General features: G+C 33.3%; 1 protein-coding gene across 2 annotated transcripts in view; it reads right to left on the bottom strand.

The window, feature by feature from the left end:
- The window catches only part of RhoBTB (Rho-related BTB domain containing), a 33,496-nt gene that overhangs the window by 10,470 nt on the left and 2,753 nt on the right, over nt 1-20,273 (bottom strand). For both annotated transcript variants that reach the window (XM_014237609.3, XM_014237611.3), the window contains exons 2-8: nt 3,615-4,288; nt 2,506-2,609; nt 2,219-2,416; nt 1,706-2,153; nt 797-882; nt 475-733; nt 41-154 (exon numbers count right to left, since the gene is read on the bottom strand). In XM_014237609.3, the coding sequence (XP_014093084.2) occupies nt 41-154; nt 475-733; nt 797-882; nt 1,706-2,153; nt 2,219-2,416; nt 2,506-2,609; nt 3,615-3,794 (1,389 nt within the window). In that variant the 5' untranslated portion in view covers nt 3,795-4,288. The remainder of the gene's footprint in view (nt 1-40; nt 155-474; nt 734-796; nt 883-1,705; nt 2,154-2,218; nt 2,417-2,505; nt 2,610-3,614; nt 4,289-20,273) is intronic.

Genomic DNA, 20,273 nt, shown 5'->3' with positions numbered 1-20,273 from the left:
ATAGCATGCGAAACGGTTTATATAGCGTCGCTGGACTTACAAGACAAAAATGTTGATTTGGTTCATCGTTTAAACTGGCTAAAAGTGTTTGTGGCTTGGAAAGTAATACAGTCAATTGAGGCAGTTCTAAGAAATCAGCAGCTTGTTTAACTTCCTACATGGAAGAAGTTGATATGAAGCATAAGTAAAATAAGAATTTAGAAAAAACGTTAACTTTGGTCGCACCAAAGCCATAGTATCCTTCACAGGTGCATTTTTTTATAATATGAGAGGGTATAAAGAGATCTTTAGCTTGATTTTGAGCGTTCAGTTTGTATGGCAGCTATATGCTATAGTGGTGACATATCGGCGATTCCGACAAATGAGCGTATGTATAGCCAGACGGACAGACAGATGGGCATGTCAATATCGACTCTCTTCTGGGTGTTGCATACTTCGTGGCAAACCCTCTCCACTTAATTAACTTGAAATTACCTGCAAATTGTGAAATTCTCTTTCAATTGTGCCGGTATAAATAAATTGCAGACACTGTTGCAACGCTTGTGGTGTTATGAGTTTTGTCAGTGTGACAATTGTTTGTGTTACGTTGATGCCACGCGTATTTTCCATCTGCACTAAGCGTATATTTTGAAATATGGGATGATGCAGGTCCTTATAGAGATCACTGGGCTTTTTGGTTTCGATTAGCGGTAAGGCCTGATAGCTGGAACGCCGTTTCAGCTGTTCCCACATTCTACCAATACAGTAAGCAAGATTAGTATATATAAAAACGAATGTCTATAATTATTTTTAGTACCTTTGTGTACGCGATTCATGCCTTATGAGGCACTCAGTGTCGTCGTTAAAGTCCGCTGTGGTCGCTTCGCCAAATGTGGAACTCACCTAGGAGGAGAGAGTGTTTATAAATATGCTATGTAAAAAAAGACAAATGTCAACTTTTAATTTTTTATAAAAATAAAAATATAAAAACCCCTATTATAAGTTTGGAAATATCAAAAGGTAAGTAATACGTTCAAGTTAGAACTGTTCCCAAACAAGTGAACTACATTCAAAACTATAATTGCTCAATCATTTATTTATAATGTTTATATTTCTACTAAAGCCTTTTATATGAAAATACAGATTTATCATTCTCAGTTTGATTCTATCGTATATATATTATATTATATGTATAATATGTAGAAAAAAAAAGTTTCAAAAATAAACTGAAAATTTTTGTAAAAAAAATCGTTAATTTTATTTTTTATATCATTTCAATAACCATTTGTAGCTGCAAACTTATTATAGTTATATTGTGCGATCGCTAGTTCAACTGTTCCCTGTACCAATAATTTTAATTTTTATTTTTTCACCATGTTAAATAAACACAGCAATTGTTTTTATGCTACATTTGAGGCAAAAGAAAAATTGCGAAACATTTCTAAGCATATTTCAAAGTTGAAACTGTTCCCAGTTTGCGCGAAATATATTTACTACCGTAAAAATGTCCAAAAACATCATTTGTTTCCTAAATAAATTACTATTATGCGTCTAAACTCTTTTCTTAGCGAAACTAACTGTTCCCAGCCGTTATGGCTCGAAACTAAAACAACAATTTTACAAAACGATCAAATTTTATAAATTGCTCAGCCATGAGAGCTCTGTCCACTTGATTTAGCTTCTATTGACTCATATTTCTGATGCACCGCACTGCATTTGTACTCACCATACTCGATTCACTACTACTCCTACCACCCATATCGGTTAGCTCTGTATTCAGTAGCCGATAAAAGATGTTCGACGCAGCAGCGAGCATAAACCGATGCACCGGAAATTTACTCGCACCCACCACCAGTATGAGATCCGTGTGGGTTTGCGAAATTAACATGTTGTACATGTCTTGTCTGTAATTGCCCACCACTACGGTGACTTCTGGTGGTGGCGGTTTGGGCGGTCGGAATGGTGCCTGCAGCAACGGTTTTTGCACTTTCTTTAAATTCGTCATCCAGAAACGTTGCTGTCGGCGCGCAATCAACGCCGAACGTATGGCATTCTCGAATACTTCATTCACACCGAAATATGTGAAAACGCTCGTCTCGTAATAGGCAACGCCCAGTTCTTTCGCAACGGCACGCGCTTCATCCGGCATAACGAGGTCACTTTTTAGTGCAGCACTGTTTAAGGAGTTTTGAATTTGCAGTGAACAAGTAAGTTCAAACAATAAATTCAATAAATTTACCGTACAAAGGTGCTTCGTTCGCCAAAATACGAGAGATACGTTTCATCACGATACATATAACGTAAATCGTTTTTGCATCCTACCAAAATGACGGGCACATCTGGACAGAAGCGACGTATCTCTGGATACCACATTGCTTTGCAATTGCGTAACGATATGGGGCTGGCAATAGAGAAGCATAGCAGTACGACATCTGATCTGTAGTTGTGTAAGAGAAATGAAAACAGTTAGAAAAACATTTAGAAGTAATTTTCATATTAATTTAACGCAGGATATTTTTTATTTACCGTCCATAAGCAAATCTTCGATCTTTGTCATGATCACCAAATGTGTCCCAGAGACGTAACGATACATTTACGCTATCCACTACCTCCCAAGAACGTTCCAGTACCTATAAAATGTATGTTTGCATAAGAAGCCGTTACTTTTTTAATAAAATATAAATAATTTTTGGAACGTTGCATTCGTATTAAGTAAAAAATTTCTATAAACTGTTTCCAGTTAATGTTTTTAAAAACTGGCAACAATCTTAAAAAGCTGCATTGTAATGCAAATATATCTATTCCTTAAGAAAAACAATTCTTCGCAATTGAGTTTGTCATCACAACTCGAGTTTTGGTAATTATTGCAGTCATGAGTTTAAAATTTGACTGCAGAATGATCAAGAAATATAGCTGTAGCAATGTTTAATTTAAAACTATGTCTTGTATTTTGAGAAAAAAAAAAATTAACAAGCCTACTAACAGTTCACAAGTTAAATGAGAAAATATATACGTTTACTTGAAACTAATAATTTATAATTTTGACATCAAGCAGCTCAACACAAATTGACAACATCTTAAAGAAATGTATTTCCCTACTTTGAACTGCTTTATTATGTATTAACTTTAATTTCTTTGTTAAAGAAGTATTTCAAGAGCGTTGTAGTGGTTTTAAAAACTGTTTCCATAGTTTCATTATCGAAGTTATGTAGCAGATACTTTTTTGAAGGCGTTATGTAGTAGAATTATTCATCAAAAACTGTTCCCACTTTTTAAAAACAAATCTCAGTAGTTATTATTGAAGCTATGTGTGTTTAATCTAATTTGCAGACATATTTGCTGTAAGTTTATTCATAAAAAAACTGTTCCCACTTTTCAAAAAGTTTTTACAGCATTAAACACCGCAGCTACATATGTTTAAGCGAATTTTCTTCTAGACACTGTGTTGCAAATATATTCATAATAACTGTGGTCACTTTTTATTTCAGTCTTTCTTAAACCACTCAGAGCACTTCGTTTGGTGTTTTAATTTTAAAGCCTTGAAGTGTTTGGTCTAATGCGAACGGTTATTAAACTACGCTAAAAATTCTGTTAATGAGGGAATCAAAGTGAATACTTCTTATTTTTTTACTTACATCCTTGTAGATTCTATACTGATCAATAGCCCAAACGGTGGGCACATGTGTTGAAAGCAACTGTGACAGCGAAACATGTTTATTGCATGCGCGTGCGCAAATTAAACGCGTCTTCCCCACGGCAGTATCACCGACCAGTACGCACTTGACTAATTCCTGATGTGGCTGCTCGTTGTCCATGTTGCCATTGCACGTCAAACGACGAACTGTGCACGAAGAAACTGGCTAACGTTTGTAGAAGCCAAAGGTGCACCAAATCAACTTAGAATAGAGATCCGCTGCTATGTACAACAAGAAATAACATATGCGCTTAAATGTATGTGTGTGTGTGAATTTGTTGACAAACTGCCGACGATAACGACGATGACGATGACGTCGACAGACTGCGTTCGAGCGTACTCTCGGTTATATTGCTATGAATAGCGATGAATTGATGGTTGAATTGAATTGAATTGATTGAAACGCTGCTAAGTCGTTTGCTGTTCCTTTTGCTGTTGTTGTTGTTGCTATTGTTGTTTGAGTAGTTATTTGCTGACTCTCTATGTATATTAGTGACTTGTTTGTTTGTTTATTAATTTTTTTTGTTTTTTTTTATTGTAGGCAGGCTAACGGGCAGGCAGGCAAACAGGAGGGCGAGCGTATGCGCTTACAAAGTAGTCGAGTAATTAGCAAAGCTGCAACGAGCACAAAAAAATAACAACAAAACGAGAAATTAGTAAAAATAAAGATATATGATTAAATCCAGCTGCGACAAGTTGAAAGGCATCAAATTTATGCAAATGTATGCCATCATTAGTGAGATAAATGCGCGCATTAGTGGAATTATGCGCTTGCTTGTAAGCAACTAACGGCACCACATGACGTATGAGTAACAATTTAGTGGCAATCAAACATATCATAATACACGTAGTCGCAGCGCTTTCCTTTTATATGCCATACGCCCTACCGAAAGTCATATGCAATGAATTGCATTTGATTGTAGAAATTTCTACGGCTTGAAATCTGTTTGTGTATTTGTGGTCGCTAATATACAGCAGCGGGTGGCGCAGGTAGTTGGAGGTTATGTGGGCGTAAACAACATTAAGAATTCGGTTGTAAATCATTAATATTTTTGGAGTAAAATTCAAATATACATATATACATATACACATTTAATACAGCGAGACATGAAATTAACAATTTAGCGCCAAAAATAACAAATTCAGTGTAGGAAAAGTTCTTAAATCGGACAATATACCTTTTAATCAAATTTTATCCGGACCGGAAAAAACTACATTTTCACGTATTTTAATACAAAACTTTATTATCGTCTTTAAAATAAACTCTTGAGCCAAGACAAGTATGCCAAAGTTTAATGCAATTTGGTTGGCCAAAAAGTTCGTTACAATCATCCAGTCCGGGTCAAATTTGATCGAATGGTATGTGATACCGACCGTAGCGTCATCTCGTTATTCAATAAGCCAACCAACTCTCTCCCCATGTTTTCATTCCAACTTAAATGATAGGCCAAAAAACTTTTTTTTAATGTTCGCAGGAGCTACTATCTGAGTACTCTGAAAGTCACCGACAGGAAAGTATTGGATTTCCAGACTAATGCTGGTAGCAGAAAATAAATTATGGATAGTACATATAAGCGACTACAACCTTCGATGCTACAAGTATAATTACTTCTGGTATAAATTGCGAACAAAGGCTTTCGAACCAGTCTGGAGCGATCAGAATATGCCTAACTTTGACAATTTCTTCTGGGAGCAAGGAAAAAAGAATCGAATATCTCGCTTTCAGGTTTTATTACAAGTAAAAATTCATTTGAGTATATAAATAAATTTTAATTGACATTTTGATATAAAATGGCGGCTTTGAGGCCAATCCACGAAATCAGCTTTTTCAAGTGGGCCTGTACGGATGAGCGTGATTCTATGAAAGCGTATCAACTCAAACAAAATTAAACGAGATCTTCTTCTACATGAAAATGTCTAGTAAAAAGTATGTCTATAAGTGTTTAGTTTTATATCCATTTTTCGTAAAATGACAAAAATGTAAAAAAATTAAATTTTGGTTCAAAAAATTAGCAGTAAATTTTTTATAAAAAAAGATTGTAATAATAACAAAAAATTGTATATAGTTTACTAGATAATGTTACTATGAAGCTACAGCTAAAATTCCAAGTGTAGACGTAAGATAGTCTTCTAGTACCATCGCCCACCAATCTGAAAAAAAGAGTTTCGAAAAAAACACGTGCGGTTCAGGACGTAAAGCTGACTGATCCGAACGCTTGAAAACAGCAGCGAATTGCACATTGAACACTATTTTTCACTATTCGAATAATTAAATACAATTTTTAGGACCCTAAGGACTAAAGTGTACCTTATGCAAAAAAAAAAAAATTTAACCCTACACTGGCTTAACCCTTTAAAAAAGATAAAATAAATTAATCAGTAGTAAAGTTTTTTTCTTCATTAAGAAAGTTAAGAATTTTTAGTTTTTATTAAGAAAAAGTTTTAAAATTGCTTGAATTTATTTAAAAATTTCTCACCGTGCAGCTATTAACAGCTATACTTGTAAAGGCATGATATATGGCTTATCATTAATTATACATATTTTATAAATTTTTATTTTCATTTTTTTTTACAAACGCTTTACCACAGAGTGACTGTTATAGCAGTCTTTATTGACTTAATGCAGCCCTAAAACGCTTTAAAGCCAACAATAAATGTGAGCTCGAAACACGAAAGGTCAATAGTTAGCCACCCTTAACGGTACGAGCTGGCGTCTAAACGTGCAGCTAGTCGATTTTATGACTTTTTGTATTGCGCTTGTTTATCGGTTGTTTAATTTGATGTCTGACAGCCGAAATTCCGCTTACGTATGGCGCCAGTCTGTGCCATTGTGTATTTTCCTTAGTCTGTAATGCCTCCTACAACAAAAGTTTATCATTTCGCTTAGGTGAAAAAATTTTTAAGCTGCTTTTGTGGGAGGGTCCGCAAATAAGTTATTTTTAGAAAACGAAAAACCCCAACAAATATTGCCAAGTAGCTGAAAATACTTGCATTAATAACTGTTAATTTGATGTATTGTGCATAACAAAAGCAAGTAAAATTAGTGATTTCACGCTCAGAAACTTCCAGTTAATTCCACCTAAATTAATAAAAATAAATAAAAAAAACCATTTAGCGCCGTCGGCTGTTTCCAACAATCGTTCTATAAATTGACTATTTTATGGTTCATTCTTTCATTCATTCAATCGTCTACTCATTCGTTCAATAGCAGTAAATTTGTCTAATGGCACGTGATATACGTTCGGACGTCATTCGCGCCACAGTAAACAGTTACATACATATGCACATATATACAACAACAACTCATAAATTTCCCGAACATTCAAACTGATATTTTGCCTATCGCCATACAAATAGTATACATAAGTACATATGTATGTATGCATGTATATACACAATAGTAGTCAGAGAAGTTAAGACCAAGGAAAACGCGCATTTTTAGGCAATTTGGTTTTTAGCACGCAGAAAAAGCCTTTCCTTTATCCTTACTCGTTCTCGGTAGGTTTTGCCACACACGTTTGTTCGAACACTTTGAACTTCGTTGTTATAGGTAAAAGTTTTTATTTAATTCAATTTGGCATAAATTTGAGAAGTGGTGTTAAGTCAACAGTCATTGCATGGATATAAGTTCGGGTTCATCCTGATTTCATAGATTCGAAAATTTTGGGAACGGTGAGGGATACGTACTAGGGTGAGCCGAAAAAAAAGACTTTTTTTCACATTATTTTGCAGAATTATGAATTTTTCTTTCCAATAATAAGGAAAAATGGTAAACTATTGGAGTATAGTAATAGTAAATATTTGGAGAGAATATTTTTAGGTGTCTACCAAAAATTTTTTCAGAATATAGGTAAAGTTAAAAAATATACATACGTACCAAAGAATAAAACAACGGAGTTTTTAAACATTTCATAGAACCGATAGGAAGGATTAAAGGATTTTTAGAATCTCAAATAGAGGTACATAGTACGGGGTAAAATCTTGTCAATATTCACTTCTTAAATTTCTCGACATTGCGAGATCAAAGGCAAAACACCATCAGCCATTCAGGTGAACTGCCGGTAACCTCTCAACATCCATTAGGTAAGGTTAAAAATCTTACGGAATGCCAGCTGTCAAAGTTGTTTGAAAAAAGACGAGATAAAATCATGCCAACTTCACAGGCATACGCGTACAGATAAACTGCTGAATTTGTAACAAATCGCTTAAGCATATTTGTGTTAGTTTCAGAACACTTTGTCAATAAATGAGCACCAAGTCCCGTTTTTTTCTGGCCTTACAAAGTAAACAATGCCAAAGTTTACATTTGATTTTCCCTAATTTATTGGAGAAAATAACGGGATTTTGATTTATAAATTTAATATTATACAACCTGTTTATATATTTATACGTAAAATTTTCTTTTCCCAGCAAATAGCATGCAAATAGATGTGAAATCAGCAAGAAATGCATACACATTTTATTTTTCGCACACACAAATTCATGGCGCAGCACCAGTTTAAAAGAATAATTATCTCATACTCCTGCCTGCCGAACAAAAGAAATTATCAGATCTTGCAAATAATATTGTTGTTTTTAGTTCGCTTGTGTTTTCATTAAAGTTGATGTATGTATGAACATTATTGCTAAAATATTTTTTATTGCTTCTACAATGTATTAGAACATATTTGCATTTTTTATTGCTTAAGTTATAGATTTTCCTTGCTTATTGTTTTTGTTTACTTTGTTATTGTTTTACTTTATCATTGCTTTTGTTTTTGCTACTGATTTTTGCAGTTTTTTTCTTTATTTTACGTGTTTTTAAGCTGCCATGTGTTTTTATTATTATTTGGCATAAGGGGGTCAGTTTATTTATTCTTTTATTTCTTTTGTTGTTGTTGATTCATTCATTTCATGATTTACTTGCAAATTTATTTTTATTTTCATGGGTACGTAACACTATACATTTGTACATTTATATGCATGTGTATAATTATTCACGTGCCGCACTCAGTTTGAGATCACAAGCAAGAGGCGAGTAATGGAGGGTGGAGAGGTGGCGTGAGAGCGAATCACACACAACACTAGCGTGTGCTCACGGAGAGCACCGAGTGGAATATATAGCGAATATTGCATTGCGTGCGCAAATTGTTTTTCTGCTTGGTTTTTGTATTTTTTCTTTTGCTTTTTACTTTTTGCTTTTTTACCTTTACTTGTGTTTTTGCAATTTGGTTCGTAGAGAGCGAGTTGATTGTTGTTCACTCGTTTTGCTTTCATTGTGTAAATTGTTCCATTTAGTTATTTATCTGGAATTACTATTTGTTTAGGCTTGTTTTTGCAATGTTTTTTTGCAATTATTATTATTGCTTTGTTTTTGTTATTCAACGTGCTAGTTTTGATTGCTTGAGTGTACATGAATGTTTGCTGAGTTGTTGTGAATAAATATTTCTGTGATTTAATTGTATTAAATTGGGTTACTCAATTCCACGGTCAAGGTCATTTGCTTGGGTAAAGCGCGTGCTGCGTTGGATTTACCCGCAAAATAAATGCCAGAAACTTTAGAGTAGTTGCGTTTATGAAAAAATGCATTTATACTGGAAATCATGCAGAACTTATCGTGACAGTTTTTTTCATGCACATGCACGTACGCACGAATTTTTGCGAAGAAAGTTTCACATTGCTGTTTAAATTGCATTAATTGTATGTAAAATAATATGTTTATCGCTAGGTTATCAAAAGGAAAAGTCGCAAGCGTGTGCATGAAAATTCCCAATAATATTATTTTTAAAGAACTTAATTACATATACATTCGTACATATATGTATGTACAGTGACACAGATAATAATACGTACACCTTTCAAGAAGATAATTATACGTAAGGAAAAGCAAGGGCAATAGTATTTTTAAATTTAATCAAGTTGGGGCCTGGTATTTCTAAAAGGATAATGACCAAAGGCACACATCCCATATGGTCAAGTAGGGCTTACTTTATAATGTTCCGAAACATGAAAAATCGGTTGGAGACTGATCAGTAGACCGAAATAAGTTGTAACTAATTAATATGGTATTATAACTATAGACTTTTCTATATAAGTAAGTTTTCTTGCGTTTTATAAAATTTATAAGCAATTCATCTTATATTTACGTGATCAAATAAATATTTGTGTTCTTATATATATCTTTTTGTATATTCAATTTTTATATATACTTTACATTTTGGCAGAACAAGGAAATGTTTTGGGCTACGAAATTTTATATGACGTACAAATATAATATACATATGTATGTACATATGCAAAGAAACACCGTGAGTGCGTGTCATTATATATACATATATATGTAGGTCATCGTGTCCTCATATTTTAACAACAATTATCCAGATGCCATAAATTATAAAAAACAGTAAATATCTCCACACATTTCCCAGCATGGGAAAATTTGCGCGTGTGACCTCATTTCCAATTTTATAAATACTTGCCATCAAAAAAATATTGTTTTCTTTGGCGTTTGTGGCATGTTGGACATTTTATGACCAAAAATAAATGAATCTCATCTGCATTCAATATATTGTTTTTTTCGCACCACAAAGAGGTGTATCGCTTTCATGCTGCAATGTCAAACTCATTTAAAATGGACAACAATGGCACAGCAATATTCATTAAATGCATTATTTATGCAGTTAGTGGACGCTTTTACTGGTTGACTGGGAGCAAATGTCGTAAGAAATAGTTGTAATTTCTCCTTGATATCTTACTTAATTGTGTTGTGGTATTGACTATTCCTTTTGTATACATGTATGTACAATTTCTAGTAGAAACATATAAAATAAATATTTGATGTGTAAGTACACACATACATACATATGTATATTAAAAGTTTATAGCATGTATTTATGTATATACTTATGTACATTTGTGTGCCATTGTACCATTCCAGCTTACCTTGCTTAGGCTAAATTATCGATTAAAAATACCGTGGCCAGTCAGTTGCTTCGTGAGTACTATTTAGCAGACGTAAGTTCGAAACTCATTATTGAAAGCACAAAAAACCTTAATCTATCGATCAAGTTAACTTCGACAAAGTATAAAAATCCCAAGAGATTGTTTTGCTGGGAAGGGAGAGCATCTGATAAAACGTGGGTCAGCGGTTTAGAACTAATTCGCCTTTATATAGTACAGCTTATTCTTTAAAGCATGTTGAACCAGCTTGTTTCTTTCTGTAATGCTATAATTCCCGAGTATGAACGAAAATTGGACGAACAAAACGCCTAACATCCACTTGTCAGAGAAAAAGCAAAAAAACATATTTGTGAATTTTTCTTTTTGTAAGGTAACAAAAAAACGAAATTGACTGTACTTTAAAAAACTGTCATTCATTTTGAAAAATTTTGAATACCCTTGATAAAAGTTTGATCATAACAAACCAATGATATTTAAATAAATTAAAGAAAATTTTATGCTTCTAGCTGTCTTAATACTGAACCTCACAAAAGAATTGCTGACCCTACCAGTTGAGCACAGAGATAGCAGAAGATTTGAAGTAAAGGTTTACAAACAATTATTTAAAAACTACATTACTCTGACACTTCAGTTTTAGGTATCACTTCCTACGTTCTACGTTCTACTCGGATTTTATTCGGCCAAGAGCTGTTATTTGTGCGATCGGCGAGTTATCATATGCCCGCTTATAATGGCTCAGTAATGCGCAATCACCTGCAAAACTGTGTTTATCTGTTGTCGGTAGATTTACATATTAAATCTGCCCTTATTTGTTTAGTATATTATCATGGCAAATAAATAACAACGTACTTAAAATTTTGTTTACGATAAACACTGATTATTTATTCAACCAGCTTTAAGTATATTTATTGTTATTCAGTATAAAACAACAAATAGCATATGAGAAATGCAGTAAGTCTGTTAAGTGAATACAACAAAAAGTTACTACAATGTATGTAAGTGCATACAGTAAACACTCGATAAATTCAAGCAGTTTATGTAACTAGCTAGACGAAATTTTTGAACTTTAAAACTAATACAATAGTATTTCCGAAAGCATAGCGATTCGATTTCGTATTGCGCCAAATGCTCGAATTTAAAATTTTGTGTTTATAAACAACAGTCAAGTTTTTTTGCGAACTCGTGAGACAATTTGACATTTTAAATAGATGATTAGATAGATATTTTTCACGTGCATTTAAATTTGGTAAACAACAGGAAAAACGCTAACTTCGGTTGCACCGTAGCTATAATACCTTTCACAAATACAAAAGATTCCTTACAAGAACTTTGATCGGTCAGTTTGTATGGCAGCTGCATGCTATAGTGATCCGATTTGAACAATTTCTTCGGAGATTGCATCAAATCTACGGTTCCACTCTTTGGGCTATTTGTGCTGCCTGATATTATAATGGTTCGGAATTCGTACTTATACAATATATTATATTTAAAAATTCAATAAGAGTACAGCATCTATTTACAGTAATTAGTTTCGCTTATCGTGTACGAACTGCATGAGCTGTTACAAATTAAATATGAAGGCAGAGTGTGAGAAAAAAGAAGTTGGACTAGTTTACTGAATTTGTTTTGATTATTTACATTTGGCTTAACATATTTTTAACTTACTTGTACTTAATAAATAATATAAATATTTACAACTTTTGCTTTTTTATAACTTTTGTGTACCAGCGGCGGTTGAATTAATTAAATGATATTGTGTGGCGCAATTATGTAGATATGTATTATGATAGGTTGATGGAATCTTATATATTTTTTCTCAAGAGTCTGCCACTTAACCTCCCTTTTTCTGTCCTTATTAGATATAAAAATCTATAAACAGGTAAGTGACGAGTTATTATTATTTAATACTACAGTGCTTTGAATATGTGGAAGTTTAATTAGAATTATTCAATTCGTTACCACAATTAATTTACATTATTCATAAGACCACAAAATATTAAATGTAAATTGGCTTTGATCTCGTCGGCTTGTCCGACTACATGCTTTATGAAATTTACATACAAAAATAATATTAAATAATGCTATTACGAGTATTATTCATTAGTCGAATATTAATTGTGTGCAAAATATTATGAAGTGGTATTCTCAAATTGCAGCTTGATTTTATAAAAAGCAAACTTTATCAGTGTTAGAGTCAAATATATAATATTTTAGTCAGTTGATTCTCTGGTTGAAAAAAGAGAGTAGAGGAGAGCCGATACCACCGCAACGAATAACTTAAATGAGTATGTAGTAAATATTAAAGCGTCGGTGTCAGAATGCTTGTAAAGTGATTCCAAGAAAGTAAAAGTCGCTGTGATTCAATTCTGATTGTCTAAGGTTTCTCCCAAACCCTTTCTAATTTGCAAGACAGTTTTATGTCAATTGATTCTAAATGTTGTTCTTCATTCAATTCTTGTAAATTCTCTCAATGACTTTCGGTTAAATGAGAGTTTTGACAGACTAGTCTACCAGATTTATTTACTGAGTTGTCTTAAAGGTTAGATTCCCGTAATGCCACAGCCGATCGCCAGATGTGTCTCCGAAAAAAGGTGTCTGGCGGTGATGAAGATTTTTCGGCTTAAAAAATTATTTCAAATTTAAAAACCTCAAAAAAAGAAAACATAATAATATTACTATAGATAAATACAGATAAAAATTAAATTACTATTTATGGATGAAGATCACAACATTATCTCCAGCCAAATAGTATCCTAATCAGCAAAACTGGAAAAAATTCATTAAAGCTGGCTTCTTCAAAGTATTTGAAATCTTGAAAATCATGATGGCAATATCTGTCGTGGTTCCACTTATATATTCAGGCTAAAGTAAGCTGCCAAAAAACTCAGTCTAAGAAAAACTCTCAACCGAAAAACTTTGTTATTTAGATGAATCGGTGTTTTGGGATTATTAAAAATATGGCTACATTGATTCTAAATAAATGCTTTTTATCATTTTCCAATCTATTTATAGCAAAGCTTGTGATAAACAACATAACTGTTTAGTTGAGAAATATTTAAGCTAGAATTTATCGTATAGGTATATTATATAACTCAAGGTTATCTGAACTATTCTTTGCAAACATATTGTACATACATACATAAATATATATAAGCTTTAATTGAAAAATATTCGCTGTCATATTTGTATATGAGCCACCAATAAATATCACTTAATAAGTCTATAAAAGGAAACGAGAACTACTATAGCCGGCGAAAAAACTACAACAACAGAGAAGGGTAGAAAAAGAAAATGATAAAAATTTAGACACAGGAAATTAATTCAGCCAAAAGGCGGATAAATGAGATGATATCAAACAAAAAAAAAATGAAAATAAAATAAATCAATGTGAAAGAATGCAGAAAAACATTGCAGAGTATAAGCATATACGTAAATTTGTATACCGTGCCTTATATAAACGAACAGTGAGAAAAACACAAAAATCAAAAAAAAAAAACGTTAGCTTTGGCTGCACCTAAACTATAATACCATTCACAGACGCATTCCTTATAAAATTAAGTGTATAATAATATGTTTATCTTGGTTTTGAACGGTCAGTTTAAATGGCAGCTATGTATATGCTATAGCGGTCTGTTCGGAACAATATGCTCGAAGGTTGTAGCCTTGTTTCAGTCGTTAATATGTGCCAAATTTCATAAAGATACTCTACTTGTCAAACCAAATTTTTTCCGTACAAGGACTTGATTTAGATCTAACCGATCTCTTTGTATGTCAGCTATATGCTGTATTGGTCCGATCTGAACCAGTTGTTTGGAAATTGTAGCATTGTCTTGGATAATAGTCCATGCCAAATTTCGTGAAGATATTTTGTCAAATAAAAAAGTTTTCCATACCAGAATTTTATTTTGATCAATCAGTTTGTATTACAGCTTTTTGCTTTAGTCATTCGATATCGGCGGTCCCGACAAACGTGCAGCTTTTTGAGGATAAAAAGACGTGTGCAAAATTTCGGATCGATATCTCAATAACTAAGAGACTAGATTGCGTATGAGCATGCATCATTTTATTATTTTATATAGTATATATTTTATAGGAGCTCCGACGTTTTCTTCAGGTTATAAATATCTGAACTTGTTCGGGATAAATAGAAAAAACATAAATTTACTTAGTCATATGCATATAGAACACACATACGTGCACATAAGTAAATGTGGATTGATGGCACCGCAAGCAGCTGCAATAAATAGCATATGATATATTATTGCTTGTATGTACATATGCTTGAATGCTCGTGTTTAGCTCAAACTGCCAACTGCCACTGGAGAATAAGTTGAAACAGCATGCTGTTACTACCAACTAAATATGTACTCGTTGAAGAGCAATTGAATAACAGCATCATGAAAAGACTTTTGAGACAAAGGCGAACTCAGTAGCCGCAGAGATGCCGGCAAGAGAGTGGAGTAGAGGAGAGGACACTACAAAAACTATAAAAACAATAGGTAGGGAGAGACGTAAAGCGGAAGGTGGTAAGAATGGAGCAGGAGAGGAAGGAAAGCAGCAGTATCACAGCAATTTGGTAAATGCGTCAAAAACACGAATTGAAAATAGCGCATAAAAGAAAATATAAAAATAAAATCAATAAGATAAAAAAGTTATGCCAACAAAATAAATGTATGAATGAATATGTTATGCTGTCAAACTGGCAAAAAAAAAACAAAAAAATATGTATGTACTTGTATGTACCGTTATATAAATACATATGCATATACGTACGTACATGCAGCACAACACAACTGACAGACAGTTAGTTGACAGTTGACAGCGGTATGAGCGAAGCAAGCGGATGACACATCGTTTGGGTCGGCAGGGCGTATGAGCAACGAATTTGCCAGGAACAAAGGCGAACGAACGAGCTAACAAACAACAAAAGCCGACCAACGAACGTGCATACGAATAGGCGAACGAGGATGTTACAATAAAACGAAGCAGCTTGTTTGAAAAATGCCAACTCATTCATTCATAGAAATGAAAATTCGGCAGCGTACGGAACTGCGACGCCAACGCCAACGCCGACTACATTAACAGCGTCGTGTCGTTTAAGTGCACGTGTACGTGGAAATGAGCGAGACGCTTGTCGGTTTTCTTTAATTCTCAGCGGCATAGTGGGGATGTCAGGACAATCAAGTGAGTTGTGTAAGTGTTTTGGAATATTTTGCTCGCTCGGTTGCGGTGCATTACACATTACAAACACTAAGTTTGAACAAAACATCCGTGTGACGTGACGTATGTGGGTTGCACAAGTTAATGAGATTGTAAGGAGGTAGAAGGTGAATTATGACACAAGCAAAACGTTACACCGGTGTTATAATACCATTCACAGGTACATTTCTTATAGCATAAATGGGTATAAAACGAACCTTATCTTGATTTTGTTTGGTCAGTTTGAATGACAGCTATATGATATCCATATAAGGACTTAACTTTGATCGATCAGTTGGTATGATCTCCAGTCTTTCGATATCGACGGTTCTGACAAATAAGCAGCTTCTTGGAAAGAAAAGAACGAAATTTCGGATCGATTTTGCCAAATGTGAGGGACTAGTTCGTGTATATACAGACAGACAGCTACTATATAAGGCGTTACAAACTTCCTGGCAAACTTAATATATGGGTATGTTTAGGGTATAAAAAGTTATATTTTCGAAATATAAAAGAAATAACAGCACTGCGACAAGCCAATTGAAGTTAAAGCAACCATTTGCAATGTCACCATACACTTCCGCACAACTGCAACTCATCTTCGTTAAATCGCAAACACATTTCATGCCAACGCTTGCTGCAACAGCACCAGCAGTTCGCAAGCAATATCGTTGACCCTTCATTGTGTACGAAAGCAAGCAGCAATAAAACGCAAGTAGCAAATTGCAAATACATAAATTCTTGCGCAAATAAAACAGACACGAAAAAATCAACGGCAGCAACAAGCATGGGCAATAAAGCAGACGAATAAATATAAAAAAAACACACACACATAAAATCCAAAAACAAAACGCTTCCACTGCATTGGTACCCTCCTAACGCTTCGCTTTTACTTATATATATATATATATACATATATATGTATGTAGCTTTAACATGTCCGCTTAAAGCACAGCGACCTTGCTGAAGTTCAAGTACCCTACAACCCTCATCGAAGTCACTGCTGTTGCTGTTACTGTTGCCATTGATGCAAACGGAACGTTGGTTAAGTGCAAGACAAGCCCCCCTCTTGGTTAAGTGCTAAGGTTTTGGGCGTTGTTATTTGCATAAAAGCGCAAGTTAAGCGCTCGACAAGGGCGGACAACAACAAAACTGCCATATAATTATACACATATTAGCTGACATGTGCATATGCATGTACATATGTTTGTGTATATAAAAATGCTTTTAGGCTCGTCCATTACACAGTGCTTGGTAATTACATTACTGACATGACATTAGCGCAGAGTTGCTTGGTAATGAGCTGCAAGCGTTGAGCCATATTACTTGGAATTACAGTTAAACGCTTTATTAGGTGGTAAATTGTGAGTTTCTAAAAAAAGTTGGAACATTTTTCTCATAAACGAAGCACACAGCTAAAAGTTGCACAACGCCGTCAGAGTTCTTGGCTAATTCGGAAAAGAGGCGATCAAAGCACATTTAATTGCGTTCTGGGAAATAGCAAATCGGAGGAACTGTAATGGCTGAGCTAAAAGTCAAAATTATTGAAATATATTATATCAGTTGAAACTCAAATGTATAACAAAGCTTTGCTGCCAATAATTATAACTGAAGTTAGTCTTAAGGAAGTATTTCTTTAGTAGAAACTGTAAGTATGCTTATTGTGTTAAAAAAAGAAAAAAAAACGTGCACTTCAGTTGTAGCGAAGCTATAATACCATTGATAAATGTATTTAAATATGTACCTATGTAAATATATGCTATAGTGGTCCGATCCAAACAATATGTTTGCAGATTGTTGCATTGTCCTGGACAATAATCCATGCCTGATTTCGTGTAGATAGCTGTTCAAATAAAAAGGTTTTCCATACAAGAGTTATATTTTGAGCGTTCAGTTTGCATAACAGCTATATCTTATAATGATCCAATATCGGTGGTTCTAAAAGAAATATCAGTCTCTTCAGGAGAAATGGATGTGCGCCAAAATTCAGAACAATATCCAAAAAACTGAGGGACTTGTTCGCTTATATACAGACAGACATACGGACAAGGCTAAGTCGACTCAGCTCATCACGCTATCATTTATATTTTTTATTTTATGTGATCGACATTTCCGTCTGGAGTTACAAAACTAATAGAGCCTGTTGTGGGGGTAAAACTCTTTTAAAGCATCCAACAGTAATTCCCAAATGGCCTGAAACATGTCGGCGAAAAATAATGTCTAGCGAACGCTCTAAAATTGTGTTAAATGTATATGTACATACATATCTAAGTATTTAAATGAGCATTATTGGAAAAATTAGCGATTGTTTGATTTTCCATTTAGCTGTTTGTCTCATCATTATTTTCACTTAATCGTTTCCATACTAATCGATCATAATATAAGTAAATAATTCTACTCGCCGGCATTCGCCACTCGTTAAAACATTTTACTTGTATTGAACTTTATTTGTTGTTGTTTGTTATTCTGTGGTATAATTGATTTCAATTTATATGTGTTTAATGTGCTACAAAAACAACAAACCACACACAATAAAATAACCAACCAATAAAAAAAGTAAAATAACAACAAAAAGAAAATAAACAAAGTTGTAATAAAAAGCGAATACTAGCTGTCAACAACGACGCTGAACTCAAATGATTGCGTACAAGCTCTTTGTAAACACATTAAGCCGGGGAGTAAGCACAGAAATACATATGTATATATATATTTATTTCGGAATAAGACGGCCAATTGATTGCTCAGCTGATACCAACTATACTTTTTTAAGAGATATTCTATTTAAACTATAAGGCATGTGTAAAAATATCACAATTACTAAAATTTATGTATATCTATATATACTCAACGGCTATTTTTAGTTACACGCAACTTAAATGCGCAGCACAAAGCTTTATGTGTGCATAAATTACGGTACAAAACACGACGGAAGTGCGTAATTTAAACTGTTCGTCGTTTACAATCATAATTAATAAGTATCTCTTAAGTGGACCGTTGCGGGTTTACAAATGCACATATACACTATGAGCATGCGTACATACATATGTATGTACATACATACTAGGGTGGAGCGAAAATTTTTTTTTTAAATTAAAATTTGTAGATTATAAAAAAATAAATAAAATTTAAAAACAATTTTTTTTTTAACATCTAGAGGCAGCCTACTCACTTTTAAAGTAAATTTCGAGTTAAAATTTATTTTGCATAACATTTATATAAAAATTACCGAAGTTGACGGTTTTTGACTCAAAATTTATTTTAACGCTTAATTAAGTAAAGCATGTTGTCGTTTAAGACTTTTTTAAAACTCCAATAATGACCACAAAATTTGTTTTTAAGTTAATAACATTTAATTGGCCAGAAAGAGGACTCTCCACAGCTTCTAGAACACTTACCAAAAATTCTTTCCGAAATAAAAATTTTAACTCGAAATTTACTTTAAAAGTGAGTGGGCCGTCTACAGATGTTAAAAAGAATTTTTTATTTTTTTCCAAAACACACAGACGTGTATGGTAAACTTTTTTATTTAACGCGATATCTGCACGAAATTTAAAATGGACTATTATCTAAGGCAGCGCCACAATATTCGAACATATTTTTCAGTTCGGCCTGCTATAGCATACAAACTGACTGATCAAAATCAAGATAAAGATATAAACTTTAATGCTATAAGAAATGCACCTATACAGAATATTATAGCTTCAGTTTCTTCGAAATTAACGTTTTTTATTGTTTTTGATTATTTTTGTATAATATATTTTTAATTGAAATAGAAGTTTTGTCAAATTTTATTTTATACTTTAAATTTTTGGAAGGATGTTTAGTTAGCTGTTGTAGCAGCATAACAAGAATGCTGCTGATTCGACAATCCTTATCTCCACATATTTCCGGTTCCCATTTCCGTTTGTAGATCCAACGGCCATGGGAACAGATAAAATATCATAATTATAAAATTGTATGGTAACCTCCTCCATGAAGACACATCCTACAAATAATAAAATAGGGTTTGGTTATACCATATTTTTTCAATATACACCGGCAAATTTTATAGAGAACCTTCCAACTTTAATGAAATATTGTGCCCCCATTTCAAAATCAAAGCTATAATTTAGAATCTGAGTAATAAATTATATTATTAATACCATTCACCTGTCTATTTACAAATCTAGTAAGTTATATATAATGCACCTTATCTACGAATATATCATTCATATGAATAGTATTAAATAACTTGTTTATAACTAAACAAAAACACCTAGTAGAAAGTTATAAATAACACAGACTTGTATAATAATAAACCGTAATCACTTTAGCTAATTGTCATATGTATATTACAACAACTTATCTAACACAACAAATATAAATATAAAAGTGCACAAGTATGCCATTATTTAGCATGTGTGTATGAGTGTTTAATAGTGCAAGTAAATAAATTACATATTTTAATCTCGTACGAAAACAC

This window comes from Bactrocera oleae, chromosome 6, assembly GCF_042242935.1.
Source record: "Bactrocera oleae isolate idBacOlea1 chromosome 6, idBacOlea1, whole genome shotgun sequence".
Lineage (NCBI taxonomy): Eukaryota > Metazoa > Arthropoda > Insecta > Diptera > Tephritidae > Bactrocera > Bactrocera oleae.
This window is presented reverse-complemented; position numbering and strand designations above follow the sequence as displayed.